General features: G+C 38.1%; 1 protein-coding gene across 2 annotated transcripts in view; it reads left to right on the forward strand.

Annotated features, from left to right (window-relative positions):
* Positions 1–17923, forward strand: part of LOC109621380 (cGMP-dependent protein kinase, isozyme 1) — a 143848-nt gene that overhangs the window by 99439 nt on the left and 26486 nt on the right. For both annotated transcript variants that reach the window (XM_062849464.1, XM_062849465.1), the window contains exons 4-7: positions 13383–13628; positions 14195–14562; positions 14895–15175; positions 15263–15432. In XM_062849464.1, the coding sequence (XP_062705448.1) occupies positions 13383–13628; positions 14195–14562; positions 14895–15175; positions 15263–15432 (1065 nt within the window). The remainder of the gene's footprint in view (positions 1–13382; positions 13629–14194; positions 14563–14894; positions 15176–15262; positions 15433–17923) is intronic.

Here is a 17923-nt window from a genome sequence, read left to right on the forward strand (position 1 = left end):
ACTTCTTAATTCATTCACAAGCACGAAAATATTGTTTACTAAAAACATTGTTTAATTTTATAAATTTTATACTGTAAATTATATTATAAAAAAATAACAGTATAATATTAACAAGCTCACCGATAAATATCCATCGAAGTGTCCACTGCCCTGTGATTATATGGTCCTAATCGACGAATCACACTGCACTTCTCCAGTTACACACGTGGAACGACACAACACACGGACAAGCAGACGACGACAGCACGACAAATCAGGAATGAGTAGCTGGTACAAAAATTCGGCATCTTGCCTCCGGCTGGCATTGCCTCCACCTCCTCAGGGCAAAAAAAAATGCAGTGGCATACGTGGGACCGCGCATAACTCGCAAACGGAACGGCCGATTTGAATCGTCTTTGTTTTGTTCTGTTAGTTTTCATCCAAGGAAGGTTTATGAGACAAAAAACATGGAAAAATTCAGAGTTTTTAAAAATCGATTTTTTTTACATTTTGAACAGGGGAGTTGACGGGGAATATTTTCTTGGAACGTCAAAAACACAGTAGGCAAGACAAAGTTTGCCGGGGACAGCTAGTTTTAAATACCAGGAATGATCAGGGAATATCTTGAATATTCGAAGAAATTTTGAACCGATAAAAAGATGCGATCTTTACTACATGTAGATATCTACTCAGAAGTAGAGCACACAGAGCTCACCCCAAGTAACAATTCCATCGCTGATTGGTTTTGTTTGATTTTTATTAATGTTTTATTACAGCAATAAATAAAACTCACAGTTTTATGACTGCTTTTATGAAAACCATTAGTAAAATGTTTTATAGTATACTTGAAGATATCCATAAAGACAGATTTTAAGAGTAAACAAAACTTTCCGATATGTAAACCTTCTGACAATCCTTATTACCGCAATAAAACTGTTAAAACTCTCAACAGATGGCGATCCGTTCGATTAGTAGCGACATCTGTTGGTGGAAAAGCAGAAACTACGACACTGCTAGGTTTATTGCGGTCATCATAAAAGTAAACTTGCTTTCGTTTTATTTTCGCTGATTATGGTCGTCGCCATATTGAAGAATTAGCTTACGTGAATGAAAAATAGTTAATTTTGCTTAAACTAGCAATGAATTGGTAGTTTGCAACCATTTTCATAACAAGTTCACATAAATAAACTCTCTCTGCTGAGTTTTCTTGTAATTCGGGATAGTTTTACTAAATTCCCAAATGATTTATTTCATTCCAAAATGATAATATTCACTATTTTCGAAGCGCATTAATTTTACGATTCTGCAACCCCAATATTCACGGTAAATTCGAATGCGCATAAGCCTACCAGCACAACAACTACTAAAATACTACTTTGAAATAATCGCTTTCTACTTACGAATGATGTATCCTCCTGAACTTTACGTGCCATCGAAGAAGCTTCTCTGCATCTTGAGCTGTCATAGTTTTTGTTGAAAAAAAAAAACAACAACAATCGAGAATGGGAAATATTTCAACTAGGTTTTAAAACGGGTTTATTGCTACTCTTAATGCGGTTTGTAAAACCTCTCCGAGAGTGGTCCACTTAGCCGGAAGGTGCTTTTAAAGAGGTTATCAAGAGGTTTTGATGTATGATTCAGTTTTATTGCAAGTTTTATAAAATTGGTTATGAAGATCTCTTGTAGAGTCGAACAAAACTTAGAATGTTACTTGGGACTACATTGCATTGATGGATTGAATCAAAGAATGTTTGCAGTCAGAACATTTTTTCAGTTATGCTGAAAGTTCTTCAGACGCAATAAAAAAATGGGGGTAAATATTTGTTTGAGTACAGATACCTGCTTTAACATCTGGTTTGAATAGATCAGATGTTCATTGCTACCAAACAGATGTTGGTCCTTCAAATCATTCCTTGTCTAATATTTGTCCCTGTGCACTAGTAACCTTATTGAAAGCTTGTGGTTCCGTGAAGTCGTTGAAAACTCCTCCGAATGATTATTCGAATAGCAAGATTAATCAATAAGTAACAACAGGAGGGCTCCTAGATATTGCAGATATTTCCGGCAAGTCGACGATTGTGGATGCTGCAAATTCCATCAGGACGCTGATGTATCTAGAGGTTAAAGTCTATCTAGAAACTCCACTAAAAGGATTTTTCCAGAAATTCCGTTAGAGTTTTTTTTTCTGGAACTTCTATAGGAATAGATCTTGCAAGCTTCCTAAGATTTCTCACAAGACTTCTTCCGTATTTGCGTATTTTCCTTGGTATACCTTTTTTAAAATTCTCCCAGACATTCTTCCGGATTATAAGAAGCATTTTTCCATGATTCGAACATTTTTTTTCGGGATTCTTACTTGCGAATCTTTAAGGATTCTTGATTTTCGACTCTCTGGGGTTTTTTACCCTGGACCTTCATCCAAGATTTTTCATGAAGCTCTTCCCGTGATTGTTTTTGCTAAAGCTCAAGCTTGTTTACCGGAGTTCTGGCGGTGATCCAGAGAAATATTGGAAGGAATTCTGGTGAATTCTGGTGGAATCTGCCGTGAATACAGCTGAATTCCGCTTAAGACTTATTGAAGAAATCTTGAGAGGAACTTCAGGAGAAAAACTGGTACATTTTAGAAAAAGTTCTGGGAGTAATCTCGGGAGGAAATATTAAGAAAATTTAATAGGAAATGTTGAAACCCTCTCTTAAAAGATCCTGGGAGGAACTACGAGCCAAATTCCACGAGAAAACCCAAGAGATTTTTCGGAAAATTTACAAAAAAAAATCGATCAAAAAACTTTAATCCTATACAAATGATAGCCTATATCAATTTTGAAGAAAAAAAATCAGTGCAGAATGTGCAAAGTTGCTGTGCAAAGTTGCTTCAAAATACAAACTCTTCATACTCACAAAGATTCATTGAATTTTGAGAGGTTGCTGCCAACCACTGACTGGATGAGTTGGCGTGAATTTCGAATTTCTTCTATGGATTTCCAGCGAAATTCTCTTGGAATTCTTGCTGGTTTGAGTTTCTCAACCCATTTCTAGCGAAAACATAGCCAGCTGCGCCAGCCGGTTCCGCTTTTGTTTGATTTTTATTAGGGTTTTATTACAGCAAACATTGAAACCCACAGTTTTATGGCTACCTTAATGAAAACCATTGATGAAATGTATAAATGAAAAGTATACAATAAAATATACTTGAAGATATCCATAAAGCCAGATTTTAAGAGTTAACGAGATAGCAAACAATACTCTCTGATATGTAATCCTTCTGGCATTCATTATTACCACAATAAAACTATTCAAACTCTCAATAGCTAGCAATCCATTTGATTAGTAAGAACATTTGTTGGTGTAAAAGCAGATCATAGTTTCTGCTGCTAGGTTTATTGCAGTCATCATAAAAGTAAACTTGCTTTCGTTTTATTTTCGCCATATTGAAGAATTAGCTAATGTGAATGGAATAGTTAATTTTGCTCAAATTTGGAATGAACTGAAAGTTTACCGTCATTTCTATAACATACTCATATAAATAAACTCTCTCAGCTAAGTTTTTTTTGAAATTCGAGATTGTTTTACTATGTTAACAAATTGATTTGTTTCATTCCAAGATGATAATATTCATCATATTCGAAGCGCTTTTTTATGTCGCGGCAGATTCTATACCATTACCCGGAAAACCGTTAACCGGAATGTACTATTTACCTGAGGATTGCGGACTGAAATTTGATAGCAGCCAGGCTGCTGCCAAACTTCCAAAATGATCAGAGTGTGCCTAGATACATGGATGACACCTCATGTAAACCAACGGGGTTCATTTTTAAATTTGTAGTAGTAACTACATATGTTGGTATCGAAAAACACTCTAATGGAAATCTTTTTTGTTGTCTTGTTTTGATCAGGCTTGGCATTGGTCACCGTTAGTGCTCACTTTCAAACCGACCTGAGCATGTATTCGTTTTCACTGCCACAAAATCGCAATAGGCTCAACAAGTCGCTGTACAACGTAGTCAAGACGAGAAAACTAATTGTTTATCGGTTGCGTCGTTACCTCGGGGACTTCAACAATCATGATTGTGTTTTGTGTGACGTTCGGAGTTCTCGCTCTATTGAATTGATGGTCATGACGGTCGCGACAGTAAGGCAGCAGAGTGTGGCGCTTATTCGATTAGATATGCCATCTACCTACCTAGTTTTAATAACATATTTGGAAATGCAATCTGGGCTCAGTAAAACAATGTGAAAATAAATATCATTAAATAAGTATAAAAAGAGCGCATATTTATGTAGTGATGAAATTGAATGAATTACTTACTAATGGAGCGGCACAGTATCATAACGCCCGAGGCCATAATGTCCCAGGATTTTATGGCGCATTTTTCCGTGGCATAACGTTCGAAAATGCAGATGCGCATCATAATCCCAGGAAAGAAGGCACATAGGATATTTTGACGCATTTCGCAAAATAACGCCACTTTACGACTGGGACATTATGACCTCGGACGTTATGATCCGGCCCCTAATGGCGCAATATGAATTCGAATAGTTTGATGAACATTTACATGAACATGTCGAATTTGTATGTATAGGTATGTCGTTTTCCCCACATCTTTATTAATTTAAGATCTCGCAATTTCTGACCACCAATTTGTATGTATTTTAAGTTTGATATGTCATTGTAACTTATTATTGAAAAACACGGACGAAGTTGAAATGAGCTTTATTTGAAACGATGAATAAGAACACTGGGGTCGACGCACAAGAACACTTTAATTAGCATTTTCCTACATTAGTGGTCTTGAAAACGAGTTACTCTTCATCATTCGGAGGTTATCGATTGCCAGCATCGATTCTATGTAGAAGTTGGGGAAAACTTAATGATTGCTCTGCAATTTCTCTTCGTCATACCGTAGAAGGGTTTGAGCCGAGGCAGAACTGCTAGCCTGCCAGTTTTCTTCGCTCAGTGCTAGTAAAATGAATTTATGTATTACATGGTTATTAGCATCATTGTGATCTAAAATAAATTACCTAATTGTTCGCCCATCTATGTGAAAATCCCTAAATCGATTTATGTTTTCACTCCATCTTGTTGGGCACCAGAGGAGGGAATATGACGGCAACGAATGAAGTTCAAAGTCCTGACGGTCAGACCGATTGATGGTTAGGTAACGCAAAACTCAATCATGGTCACCTGTGGTTTCTAGGTCACGAGTGTTTACCCTAGTGATGCGATATATGGTTGCTAACGTCATGTTTGATTAGGAAACATCATAGCACAAAAAACTAAGCACACTGGTGAACCTCGTGACCAATGCCAAGCCTGGTTTTGATTCTGTGTTTCGTTTCGCCCCGTTCTCTGAGCAAAATGACATTTGACCAATTTTTAGTTTGAACGATGTGCAGATAAGATGCGATCAAACCAACGAGGATGGACGGTTCAGTACCGTGTAACAGCCTATTAATTGAAGAAGGGCAAATCTCCTATACAGTAAACAGTTCGACTGCCAATGAACTTCATAAATGAAACTAGAAGCACAATCTTTGATGAAAGGGAAGAAATTGTCATATGGATAAGCTACAATTTGGTTGCTGGTCTAAAAATGTTCATTCAGCCCAACGATGCTTGTTCTACTTTGCTAAGTGAAAAGAGCCGATAATCTAGTACTAGTTCTATAATCTTGAAAACATATTTAGAATATATCTTGCAATTTTATAGTTTAACCCTCTAATACCCAACCCCGCCTTTAGACGGGGTATAGTTTGAGCATTTTTGTAATTTTTGTTTCGTTGTCAATCAAAATTTTCATATTTTTGACTGATATTAGGGACTATTATATGGGCCCATATAGCCGAGGCGGTAAACGCACGGGTATTCAGCATGACCATGCTGAGGCTGACGGGTTCGATTCCCGGTCGGTCCAGGATCTTTTCGTAAAGGAAATTTCCTTGACTTCCTTGGGCATCGAGTATCTTCGTGCCTGCCACACGATATACACATGCAAAATGGTCATTGGCAGAGGAAGCTCTCAGTTAATAACTGTGGAAGTGCTCATAGAACACTAAGCTGAGAAGCAGGCTTTGTCCCAATGAGGACGTTACGCCAAGAAGAGAGAGATTAGGGACTATTTTGTATATCTTGAAATGGTTTTTTGTGTCTTTTAAAGCATATTTACATTTTTATAAAATCATTGAAAAATTGATGTTTTAGTCACCTTTCAGAAGTCACTGTATATTTTGTATTGAATCACTACAATTAGCAACTTTTAAATTTTTCCCTAATCATACTATCATAGTAGAATAGTTTAAGGGAGTTGAATACACTCTAAAATTATTTTCCTTCAAATTACACGGAAAATAAAATTTCCTATGAAAAAAAGTTAAAATAAAAATATTTCAACAATAATCATAAAATATCAAAATGTTTTCGTCTCAAAAAATCCGTCCCCCAAATAGGCTTTCAGTCAAAATATAAAAGTGTGGGGATGTTCAAAAAAAAATTTGAAAAATCAAAAACCGAAATTCACAAAATTGAGAATTAAACAGAATCGTCTTCCAAAACATAAATAAAAGAAAATCGGGTTAAGTACGGTTCCTTTGAATTCCACTAAGAATTTGCATCCTTTGACAGATACGTATTTCGACCTCAACTGTAAGGTCGTCTTCAGTGTCTTGTACTTGACTCGACTCGAGTCAAGTACAAGACACTGAAGACGACCTTACAGTTGAGGTCGAAATACGTATCTGTCAAAGGATGCAAATTCTTAGTGGAATTCAAAGGAACCGTACTTAACCCGATTTTCTTTTATTTACAGATATTCCCCTAACAAGATCAGGTTAATCATCATTCCAAAACATGTTTAAATCGATTTTAGATGGCGAAAAATGATATTTAGACCAAAATCAAAATTTTGGGTATTACAGGGTTAAAGGCTTGATTTTCTTGAACTTGATCATCAACAGGTAAAATTAATGGAAATAGGAAACAACATATCAGAGCATGTAAAAAGACACCAAAACATCTTCTAAGATCTTAGATTTTTTGGGCCTTTCCGGGAAATGGGGCAGTTCGAAAAAAAGTTTCCTGATAAATGCAGTATTCCGGAAAATGTATTTCCGGGAAATAGTTTGAACTGTACGACCATAACAATAAAGAACAGCCCTTGTTAAAAAAGGGCAAATATCCGTTGGAAATATTAGCAATCACATTCAGCAACTCGTTGATGAACCACTTGTATGTACACTACATGACAGCTCCGTCGGTGCAATCTGGAACCAAATTTCGGGAAAAATCTTATCCGATAAATGGTTCATCCCGATAAATGGTCTTTCCGGTAAATGGTTTTGCGGGTAATGTCGTAGAACCATCGCTGCAACCCCAACATTCACGGTAAAATTGAATGCGCATAAGCCTACCCAGGCATAAGCCTACCAATAAGCAGTTGAAATGGTATTTATTCGGCACCATATGCGCCTTTACAGCAGGTCATTAAATGCTCATTTGCCCTATATGTGCCATAAGTGCTAATTAAACGCAGGTTTTGGCCCAATATACGGCTGATTAAATGCTTAAATTTCCTATCCACCAGATCAAGCATGGGAAAACTCATTCGCTCACCCGAATGCCGGCGATGCAAAATAGCCAAAAGAACGCCAACAACGCTACACTGAGTGAGAGCACGGCGCACTATGAACGAACGCAACACGAACGGCTCGCCACCGACGCCACCGATGCGAATCAGGAGAGAAACAAATAGAGTGTGAAATGAATCAGCTTGGATCGGTGTATACGAAAAAAACGTTCGCTCTCTCAACTACCGAGCTGATTGAATCAAAACGCGCTCACTGATTCAATTCCCAGTACTGAATGCTTCCACCGAACGCTAAATGAACGTTCCAAAACGAATGCTCTCGCACCCGACTCAGAATGCAAACATTCGTTCAATATTGGTTCGTTCGTCTTCGGCACACAGACTCAGTAGCGATTCATTCGGCCGTCGTTGCTTGCGTCGCTCGGTGCTCGGCGATTCAAAAGAATGGGCAATGAATGTGGAAGGGTTTTGCTTGGCTGGGGGAGAAGCACACTCGCATCAGATTGTGCGTGGTTGTGAGTGAGGGATACACAATAAATGAATGATTTTTTCCCATCCTTGCACCAGATTGTCAAAAATAAAAACAAAAATATTTTCCCAGCCCATTTTACGGCATCCCTTTCTCTTCTATTTTGATCCATATTCACCTGTGCACTTGAGGCTCGGGGCACGTTTTGAAATGCTGTTGTTGTTTTTTTGCCGATTTCAGCGAACTTGGTATTTGATCCCATATAGCCGAGGCGGTAAACGCACGGGTATTCAGCATGACCATGCTGAGGGTGACGGCTTCGATTCCCGGTCGGTCCAGGATCTTTTCGTAAAGGAAATTTCCTTGATTTCCTTGGGCATAGAGTATCTTCGTGCCTGCCACACGATATACGCATGCAAAATGGTCATTGGCAGAGGAAGCTCTCAGTCAATAACTGTGGAAGTGCTCATAGAACACTAAGCTGAGAAGCAGGCTTTGTCCCAGTGAGGACGTTACGCCAAGAATAGAGAAAGAGAAGAGAGAGAGAAGTATTTGATCCCTCGACCCTCGAGTTGACGATTGTGCTGCTCCGCACTACAGGGAAAGCTATAGATAATTAGATAATATGCATTGTTTTTTTTTAAATCTATTTAAGGCTTGAATATTACTCCGGCAGTTTCTTCATTAGATATTCTGTGGGCTCGGCATGTGCTGATAATTAAATCGAGCATTGGAAACTAACCATGGAATTTATTTGCCAAAGCAAGTGTTTTCCATTGTTTTTTTTTATTAGTTTTTACCTATAAATAACAGGACATGCAAATAATAATGGCTTCTACAACTGGGGCACGTAAATAAGAAAGTAGAAATATGCTGTGGGTTTTGCATCACTCATCTCACTTAGCAGCTTTATGGCAATAAAGTAGCAGTTATGCTACTTTGGTTAACACAAAACGCACCGTACATTTGAAATGCTACATAACTGCTGTCAGATTTTAAATAGCATTTCAATTGTTAATACAGGGCAGTCTAGCAGTCAAACTGCTATGATACGGCAGAAAACAGGTCGAATGCAGATTTAAAACAGATATACGGCTTATTCAAAGGCTTATTCATTTGCTGGGTAGTAACACAATAACTACTAAAATATTACTTTGAAATGATCGCTATCTGCTTGCGAATGATGTCTCCTGAACTTCACGTGCCATTGAAGAAGCTTCTCTGCACTAGAGCTGTTATGCAAATTTCAAAATTTTTGTATGTACGAAAATCTACGCTACGAGAAGGAAGGGGGGTCTGAGATGGTCAAAATTTGGTCTACGTGGCTTATGAACAGCCCCTTATGGGTGTAAGAAAGGTAAAAATCTTGAAAAACATTTTACAAGGTCCGACAGAATTTTCCTAATGTTTTTATATTTTAAATTTTTGAATTTCGAAGCTTATTTTCTTTTACTAGTTTTTTAATTCGTAGAAGAAAAAAATTTGAAAAAAAAATAGCTGGAAGCATTAGATTATCCTGAGCTCTTAGGAAAATTTTGAGAAAAATCATAAAAACATCGAAGAGTCAGGTTTTTGGAAAAGGTAATTCATATGACATCTGTTTCAGATCCTCGATGAATATTAATCTCAGTGCTTATTCGGTTCTCCAAATATCCCGAAACATCTTCGAAGACATTATTTGAATCCATCAAACAGTTTTAAAGTTATAATTTTTGTAGGTTTTTTTTCATACGTTTGGGTGGGGAAAATGGTTTTTTGTTCATGCAAAGGTAAAGGATTTACAAAATCGAGGATAAAAAATCTCTTTCAAATTGAAACATATCTAGTAGGGTGTCCCAAAATAGAAAAAGTGTCAAAAAGTTAACTTGCTCACCCTTGGAATGATAGATTAGGGTCCTAGCAACAATAGTTCCATACATGAAAACTCAACCAAAAAATATTTAGAGGTTGCACGCATCAATTTTATGAAAAATGGACGATTTTTGGTATTTATACCAAAAAAATGCTAATATTAGTTGAAAAATAAAAGGAATAAAAGTCATCAATCAAAGTAAATCATAGTTCTGGGTCCCGCAAACAAAGTTTTTAGGGAGTTTAGGTCATCCAAGCTGATTTTATATATTTGGCAAAGGTTAAAATATCAAAAAACAGCGATTTTTTCACAAAATTTTTGAAAAATGCTCATTTATAAGGATTTTAAAATTCTTCCTGCGATTCACAATTCCCTTATTTTATAGCAAATTTTGTGTATATTATTTCGGCTGAAGGCAGTTTTGAGCTCCTTCATGAGCTGAGATATCGGTATAATAATGATAACACAATCAATGAAAAAATCATGTTTTTTCTTTCATTAGCCGATTTTGTTCACTAGTTTCCATGACTACCATGCAATTAAAACAACACACGACAAATTTTAGACATTATAGTACGTGCAAGTGTACATTTTTGAAGAATTTCAGGAATTGTTGGGTTGCTTTGATCATTGCTGATTCATACTGCATGACAGTAACAATATGTAAATGATTTGAGAGTTAATCATCGTTTTATATCTACACTACCCGTCATAAGTACGGACTCACAAAAAGTATTGCAACAATATTGCATCACCCTGACTCACCTCGATATCCCCAAAACCAAAGGACTTACAAAGATGCTGTCTTTAGCAAAGTTGTTCAGAAGACCAAAAGCAACAACTTTTCTAAAAATGGCATTATTGTAGGTGTTCTGGTTTCAGAGATATCGAGGTGAGTCAGGGTGATGCAATATTGTTGCAATACTTTTTGTGAGTCCGTACTTATGACGGGTAGTGTACATATGCTGAACATAACTTTTCACACCCGCTTTGTGAACACGAAAAGATTTTTTTCTTTTGAGATTTCATCTGTTGATCAAATAACAGTAGCAAGCCACCGATTCAAAACTTGTAATTTTGGTTGAGCAGCGCAGCAGAAAGATTTCAACATTGTGTACATATCTTAGTTTAACACCTCTTGTAACATATTAGGCCAGTCACTAAGTTTTATTTATTTGTTTTTTATAATAGTGGAATCTAAACATCCTGATGCTTTCTGAAATCCAACCCTAGCTGCAAATATGTGCGCTAATGGTTTGCTTTTAAAATCAAATTATATAATAAAAATCAATATTGTGTAAAGAATTAGCTTTAGTTAAAATTCGCGAATAAAAAGAAAAAAAAAAATCCTTATATTCGTGAAAATACCTGCATTTCCATGCACATATTTAATTTTTTATGTCGATTGGCTGAAACTATAAACCTATATTTTTTTCTTACAGTTTTTATTAGCTATTTTATTTTCATTTTTGTTGTTTTCAATGTTAGAGCATTAGTTCTGGTTTAACTAGAAAGAACCTATATGTTTGCTTAACAAGAGCACCAAAATCTATTTGAATAAGGTAAACATTGTTGAGCGATCTACACATCACTTAAAATACAGGGTGTTAGGTTCCTGAGTGCAAACTTTTTAGATGGTAATAGAGGACCATAAATGGAGAAAAAAATTGTTCTACGCATATGGTCAAATCTCAACCGTTACGTAGTTATTGAACTTCCCATGTTTATGACTCTTATTGCCTTAACTGGAAATAACTTGAAAATGGTCAAACTTATCGAAGATTTTTCCCCTTATTCGAAAGATTATTGAATTTTCTAACAAATGACATCTTTGAATCGATTGGTTTAGTTAATTAACTAAGTTTTCTAGAGCAAAATAGCTAAAAATAGTGTATTTTTATTGGTTTTTGTCAATTATCTTTGAAACATGCGTAATAAACTAAAATTCTTTCTTTGGCAAAGTTGTGGCCCCTGTTACACTCTACAATTCGTTTTTTGACACCAAACTTCTATCTCTTATCGTTTTGTTGCAATTTTGATTTTAACATCGCATTTCCGATCATAAATTTGCAACTGTCATGGAAAGCATTTTTTGCGCATTGTGCCGCACATTTAAATCAAAATTGCAAGGAAACGATAAGAGCTAGAAGCTTGGCGTCAAAGAACGAATTGTAGAGTGTAATAGGGGCCACAACTTTGCCAAAGAAATAATTTTAATTTATTACGCATGTTTCAAAGATAATTGACAAAAACCAATAAAAATACACTAGTTTTAGCTATTTTGCTCTAGAAAACTTAGTTATTTAACTAAACCAATCGATTCAAAGATGCCATTTGTTAGAAAATTCAATAATCTTTCGAATAAGGGTAAAAAAAACTTCGATTAGTTTGACCATTTTCAAGTTATTTCCAGTTAAGGCAATAAGAGTCAAAAACATGGGAAGCTCAATAACTACGTAACGGTTGAGATTTGACCATATGCGTAGAACAATTTTTTCTTCCATTTATGGTCCTCTATAACCCTTTAAAAAGTTTGCACTCAGGAACCTAACACCCTGTATATCATAGAACTTCACTTATGGAATTTGATGATCTGACTTGCGAGCACTTATATTATTAAAATATCGCAGCAAGCCACTTTTTGAGCCTTTCTTTGAACCGGTAAGCACAATCAATGTAAAATTATCAAAGTATCAATTCCGAACATCTTCTAAAATGTATACTTGCATAACATAACATGTCGAAAACTTGTTATTTGCTTTTTTGCATGGTAGTCATAGAAACTAATGAACAAAAACAAATAACATAAGAAAATCCTATTTTATTATTGATTGTGTTATTATTATTATGCCGATATCTCAACTCATGAAGGAGATAGCTCAAAACTGTCTTCAGCCGAAATAACCTACACAAAATTTTCTATAAAATAAGGGAATTGTGAATCGCAAGAAAAATTTTAAAACCCTGATAAATTGAGCCTTTTTGGAAAATTTGGAGAAAAAAATCGCGATTTTTTGATATTTTAACCTTTGCCAAATATATAAAATCAGCTTTGATGACCTAAACTCCCTCTAAACTTTGTTTGCGGGACCCAGAACTATGATTTACTTCGATTGATGACTTTTATTTCTTTTATTTTTCAACTCATATTAGCATTTTTTTGGTATAAATACCAAAAATCGTCCATTTTTCATAAAATCGATGCGTGCAACCTCTAAATATTTTTTGATTGAGTTTTCATGTATGGAACTATTGTTGCTAGGACCCTAATCTATCATTCTAAGGGTAAGCAAGTTAACTTTTTGACACTTTTTCTATTTTGCGACACCATAATATCTAGTGATTTTTTTTATGTTTTGGGCTGGAAATGCTCTGATTTTTTCGAAGCTATGGTTTCCTTCCAATACGGTAACCACGTTAATGCACCAATCTTTTCTGGGACAGTGGCTCCTGTCCCCCAACTCAGTTCCCAATAATATCTTCTCCAATTTTTTTCCGACAGATTCGCAAAAACTCCAAACTGCTGTTCGGCAAACGGACCATCATCCCGCTGAGCAACGGGGACCGTCGGAAGTCGATCCCACCGGAACACAACTGTGATAGCTTCCAATCGTACGGAAGCACCCCCACGCTGGGCAGTGGCACCAAGAGCAAAACGCTCGAGGACGAAATCCACTACCTGCGGCAGCAGCTGAAGGCCCGCGACGAGGAGATCAGCAAGCTGAAACGGGAGATTGACAAACTGAAGGTGAGGATGAGATCGGGGTAGGGTGGTTTTCTAACTTTGTTGAAAATAAACCTCCGAATTTAAACCATGTGCCTTGCAATTCAATTTTCGAGTTTCGTTTTTTTAACTCTTTCTTAATCTTTCATAATCATTTTTATCGAAATCAGCTTTCTAACTTGTTCCATATATCTACTTTATGATCTAATGTTACTTAACGTATGAAATTCAAAGTTCTGAATCGAATTTACTCGAAAAATGGAACGATTTTGATAAACCCAAAAAAGGAACTTGGACGTTATGTTCGAATCATACCCAAACTGTCATCGATTATTACTTGCTCGAGTTCATATCTGTTCACCGCCGTTGTCGTCGAACGGTGTTTGGGTCGTGCAGCTCGGCTCATCAAGGCCCATCAACGGAACACAACGCTACCGCCTGGTTGTAGCGGACCGACATTCGTTGCGTGCCAGGAATGGCTAATTTCAACTTGGATGCATAATTGAGGTTTACGACAATTTTGCTCATATTTGCTTTTGTGTTTCTCGTTCTCTTCCTCTTTGGTGGCGGCGGCGGTGGCGGTTCGGCAGAGTGTACTCCAGCAGACGACAACGAGCAGCTTGGAGCGGTCACAGAATGCAGGAGGCACGGTGGCGCCAATGCCCAGTCCCAAGGCACTCCAAGCGGTCGAGGGCGACCTACTGTCCAGTATTCAGACGAACTACGTTATGGCCGGACAGCAGCTGCCCATGTCCGAACTGTACGGGATCACGGGCAAGGGCTTCAAGTTGGCCCACTCGAGTCAGCTGGCCGGGAACGGGGCCAACGATGGTTCCTTCCGGCAGAACAAAGGAGCCACACTGATGGCCATGAAAAAGCAGGGCGTTTCCGGCGAAAGCTGCGAGCTGACGGGCAGCCACTCGGACATCAAGATTCCGAAGTACGAGAAGGATTACAGGTTAGTGTTCTTACTGCTAGAAATTGTTAGAATTTTTGCTGAAAATCATTGCGTTGGTGTATGTTAGACTTTCATGTTTTCATTCTAGATGGTACTGGATAGAATGCTTTTAAATGGAACATAATATCTAAAAAGTCAAATTAAATAAGCTTCTGTTCAGAAGAAATCTCTGCAAAAAAACTTAAGGTTGTTTAAAAAATTATTGTCGTATGCGTGCGATGTACGCACGATTAAATATTTCCGCATTACCCAACCGCAATAAAACCAGCCCCACCAAACGCAATCAATCATCTATCTATCCATCCATCCATTCCATATACTATTCGAAACAGCGCGAAGCAGCTCATCAAGGATGCCATACTGGAGAACGACTTCTTCAAGAACATCGACTCGCTGCAGATCCGCGAAATCGTCGACTCGATGTACAGTCGCGAGTTTCGCTCCGGAGAGTACGTGATCCACGAGGGCCAGGCCGGATCCCACCTGTACGTGTCGGCGGCCGGCGAGTTCGAGGTGCTCAAGGACGGCAAGTTCCTCGGGCTGATGGGCCCCGGGAAGGCATTCGGCGAACTGGCCATTCTGTACAACTGCACCCGCACGGCATCGATCCGAGGTAAGTGTGACTGTGAAGGGAGCTGTGGAATACACAATAGGACTGGTGATGATTTATGTTTGTTTCTTTCATTTCCGCATGGTGCAGTGTTGAGTGACTCGCGAGTGTGGGTGTTGGACCGGCGGGTCTTCCAGCAGATAATGATGCGGACCGGGCTGCAAAGGATAGAGGAAAACGTCAACTTCCTGCGGTCGGTGCCACTGCTGAAGAATCTGAGTAATGACGTACTTACCAAGATTGCTGACGTACTGGAAGTGGTGAGTGGTAGTGCTTAAGTCCGAGGTTAAGATAGTGTTGGAGTAAAGGACAATGCGCCAATCAGTGGAGACAACAATTTGATACAAAAGAAAGTGATTTTAAAAGAAGCAATTGGAAGGAAATTGAGATTTTGCATCGTAGGTTCAGTTCAAAAATTTTAACAGAAATAACCCTAATTAATCCACCCAGTGATGATGGTGCCTTAAAATATCCTTTCAATAGAACCCAAGTGCTGATTTCGATATAAATAGAACACAACTTTTATCTAAATACACTAAATATAAAAACATTTCATAAGAGCATGATGTTTTCTGTTCATGATGTTCATCTAAGACTTGTGTTATCATGGTAAAATCAGAGTAAATTACTCAAGGTGTACACATTTCAGGCGCCCTACACATTGGTACGCCCCATGGAAATGACCTCAATATTTCGCCTCATTAAAAATTATTCTGAGAAAATTCAAAATTATTTTAGTTTGCCCTTGAAAAAGGCCAAATACACAAAGCCGAAACGTCGGGCAACACAAAACTAGTCGTTTTGAATTTCCTCAGACTGAGAAAGCCAGTTTAAATATTCAACAAATTTCCAGTCGAAACTCACGTCATTAGTTTTTCTTCGCGAAATGCAGCAGAAATTCTTCAAAAGATTCCTTTGAGCATTATTTTACAATGCATTCCTGCCGATGCCCATGGATTCCTGCTTTTAGAATTTTCTCCACGATTAACTTCAGGGACACGAATTCGAAAAGAAGACTCCAGGGTTTATAATTTCAGCAGTAACGCCTCCCAGATTTTCCTTTAGAATCCATTGTCCATGTATATCTTTGAAAATTCCTCCAGAAATTCTTTCATGGAATACCACTAGGAATTTACCTCGGGTCTTTTTCAGAAGTTTTTCCAGAAACTTTTAAAACATTCATCTTGAAACTAATCCACAGGTTTCTTCAAAAATTCCTCCTGGGAATTCTTCTTTATTTCTTCATCAAAGATATTTTTCAAAAATGCAATTCTAGGAGAAGTTTTTTTACAGAGATTCTGTGATTTTTTTAAAATTTCTTTCAAATTCTTCTTTAGAAGTTCAACAAACTTTCCAGGAACACTTTTCCAAAACAATTGTTGGAAATTCTCCAGAGCTTTCTTTGGGTGTTGCTCCATATATGCAAAGAGTCCCTCAGGCATGTATTTAGGAGAGCAAACGTTAGAATACACAAAAATAAAAAAATAAAAAAAAATAGGGATTGCTTGAGATTTATGAGAAGCTTTCTTCAGGGATACTTTCAGTTTTGCCTTTCTCGTACACTAAGTGTACTGGAAAGGCTATATGTTCACTCCAAAAATGACTTTTTGATAGAAGCCCCGGAGGGTCGAGTCATATATACCAATCAACTCAGCTCGACGAATTGAGGTGATGTCTGTGTGTGTGTATGTGTGTGTGTGTGTATGTGTGTGCGTGTGTGTGTGTGTATGTGTGAGTGTGTACAAAAAAACTCACATCACTTTTTGGCAGTAAACCTCAACCGATTTCAATGACCGACGGTTCATTCGACGCGGAATCTGGTCCCATTGTTTCCTATTGGAAATGGTTCGGATCGGTCCAGCCGTTCCGGAGATATGGCCATTTAGGTGTTCCGGAACGGTACCCCAGGAAGGGACCAGATATGAAAATGCATCAAACCTATGCATGCGACACATCAAACCATGGCATTCTCGATAACCTGATGAGCGGTAAGCGGAAAAATAGTCTAAGACCATATCTGAACCGGTAGTGTTCCGGAACCGGTTCTGGGTGTCCCGCTGGAAGTGGCCAAATATACAATTGAACCAAACCCATGCGTGCGACACATCAAACCACGGCATTTTCGATGGCCTGATGGACAATGAGCAGGAAAACCATCTCAGAGCATATCTGAACCGGTAGTGTTCCGGAACCGGTTCTAGGTGTTCCACTGGAAGTGGCCGAAAATACAATTGAACCAAACCCATGCATGCGACACATCAAACCACGGCATTTTCGATGGCCTGATGGACAATGAGCAGGAAAACCATCTCAGAGCATATCTGAACCAGTAGTGTTCCGGAACCGGTTCTAGGCGTCCCGCTCGAAGTGGCAAAACATACAATTGAACCAAACCCATGCATGCGACACATTAAACAACGGCATTTTCAATAACCTGATGAGCGGTAAGCAGGAAAATAGTCTCGGACCATATCTGAACCGGTAGTGTTCTGGAACCGATTCTAGGCGTCCTGCTGGAAGTGGCCAAATATACAATTGAACCGAACCCATACATGCGACACATCAAACCACGGCATGTTTGATGACCCGATGGACAATGAGCAGCAAATTCATCTCAGACCATATCTGAACCGGTAGTGTTGCGGAACAGGTCTAGGCGTCCCGCTAGGAAGTAGCAAAACATACAATTGAACCAAACCCATGCATGCGACACATCAAACCACGGCATTTTCGATGACCTGATGAACAAGG

This window comes from Aedes albopictus, chromosome 2 (assembly GCF_035046485.1).
Source record: "Aedes albopictus strain Foshan chromosome 2, AalbF5, whole genome shotgun sequence".
In the NCBI taxonomy this organism is placed as follows: Eukaryota; Metazoa; Arthropoda; class Insecta; order Diptera; family Culicidae; genus Aedes; species Aedes albopictus.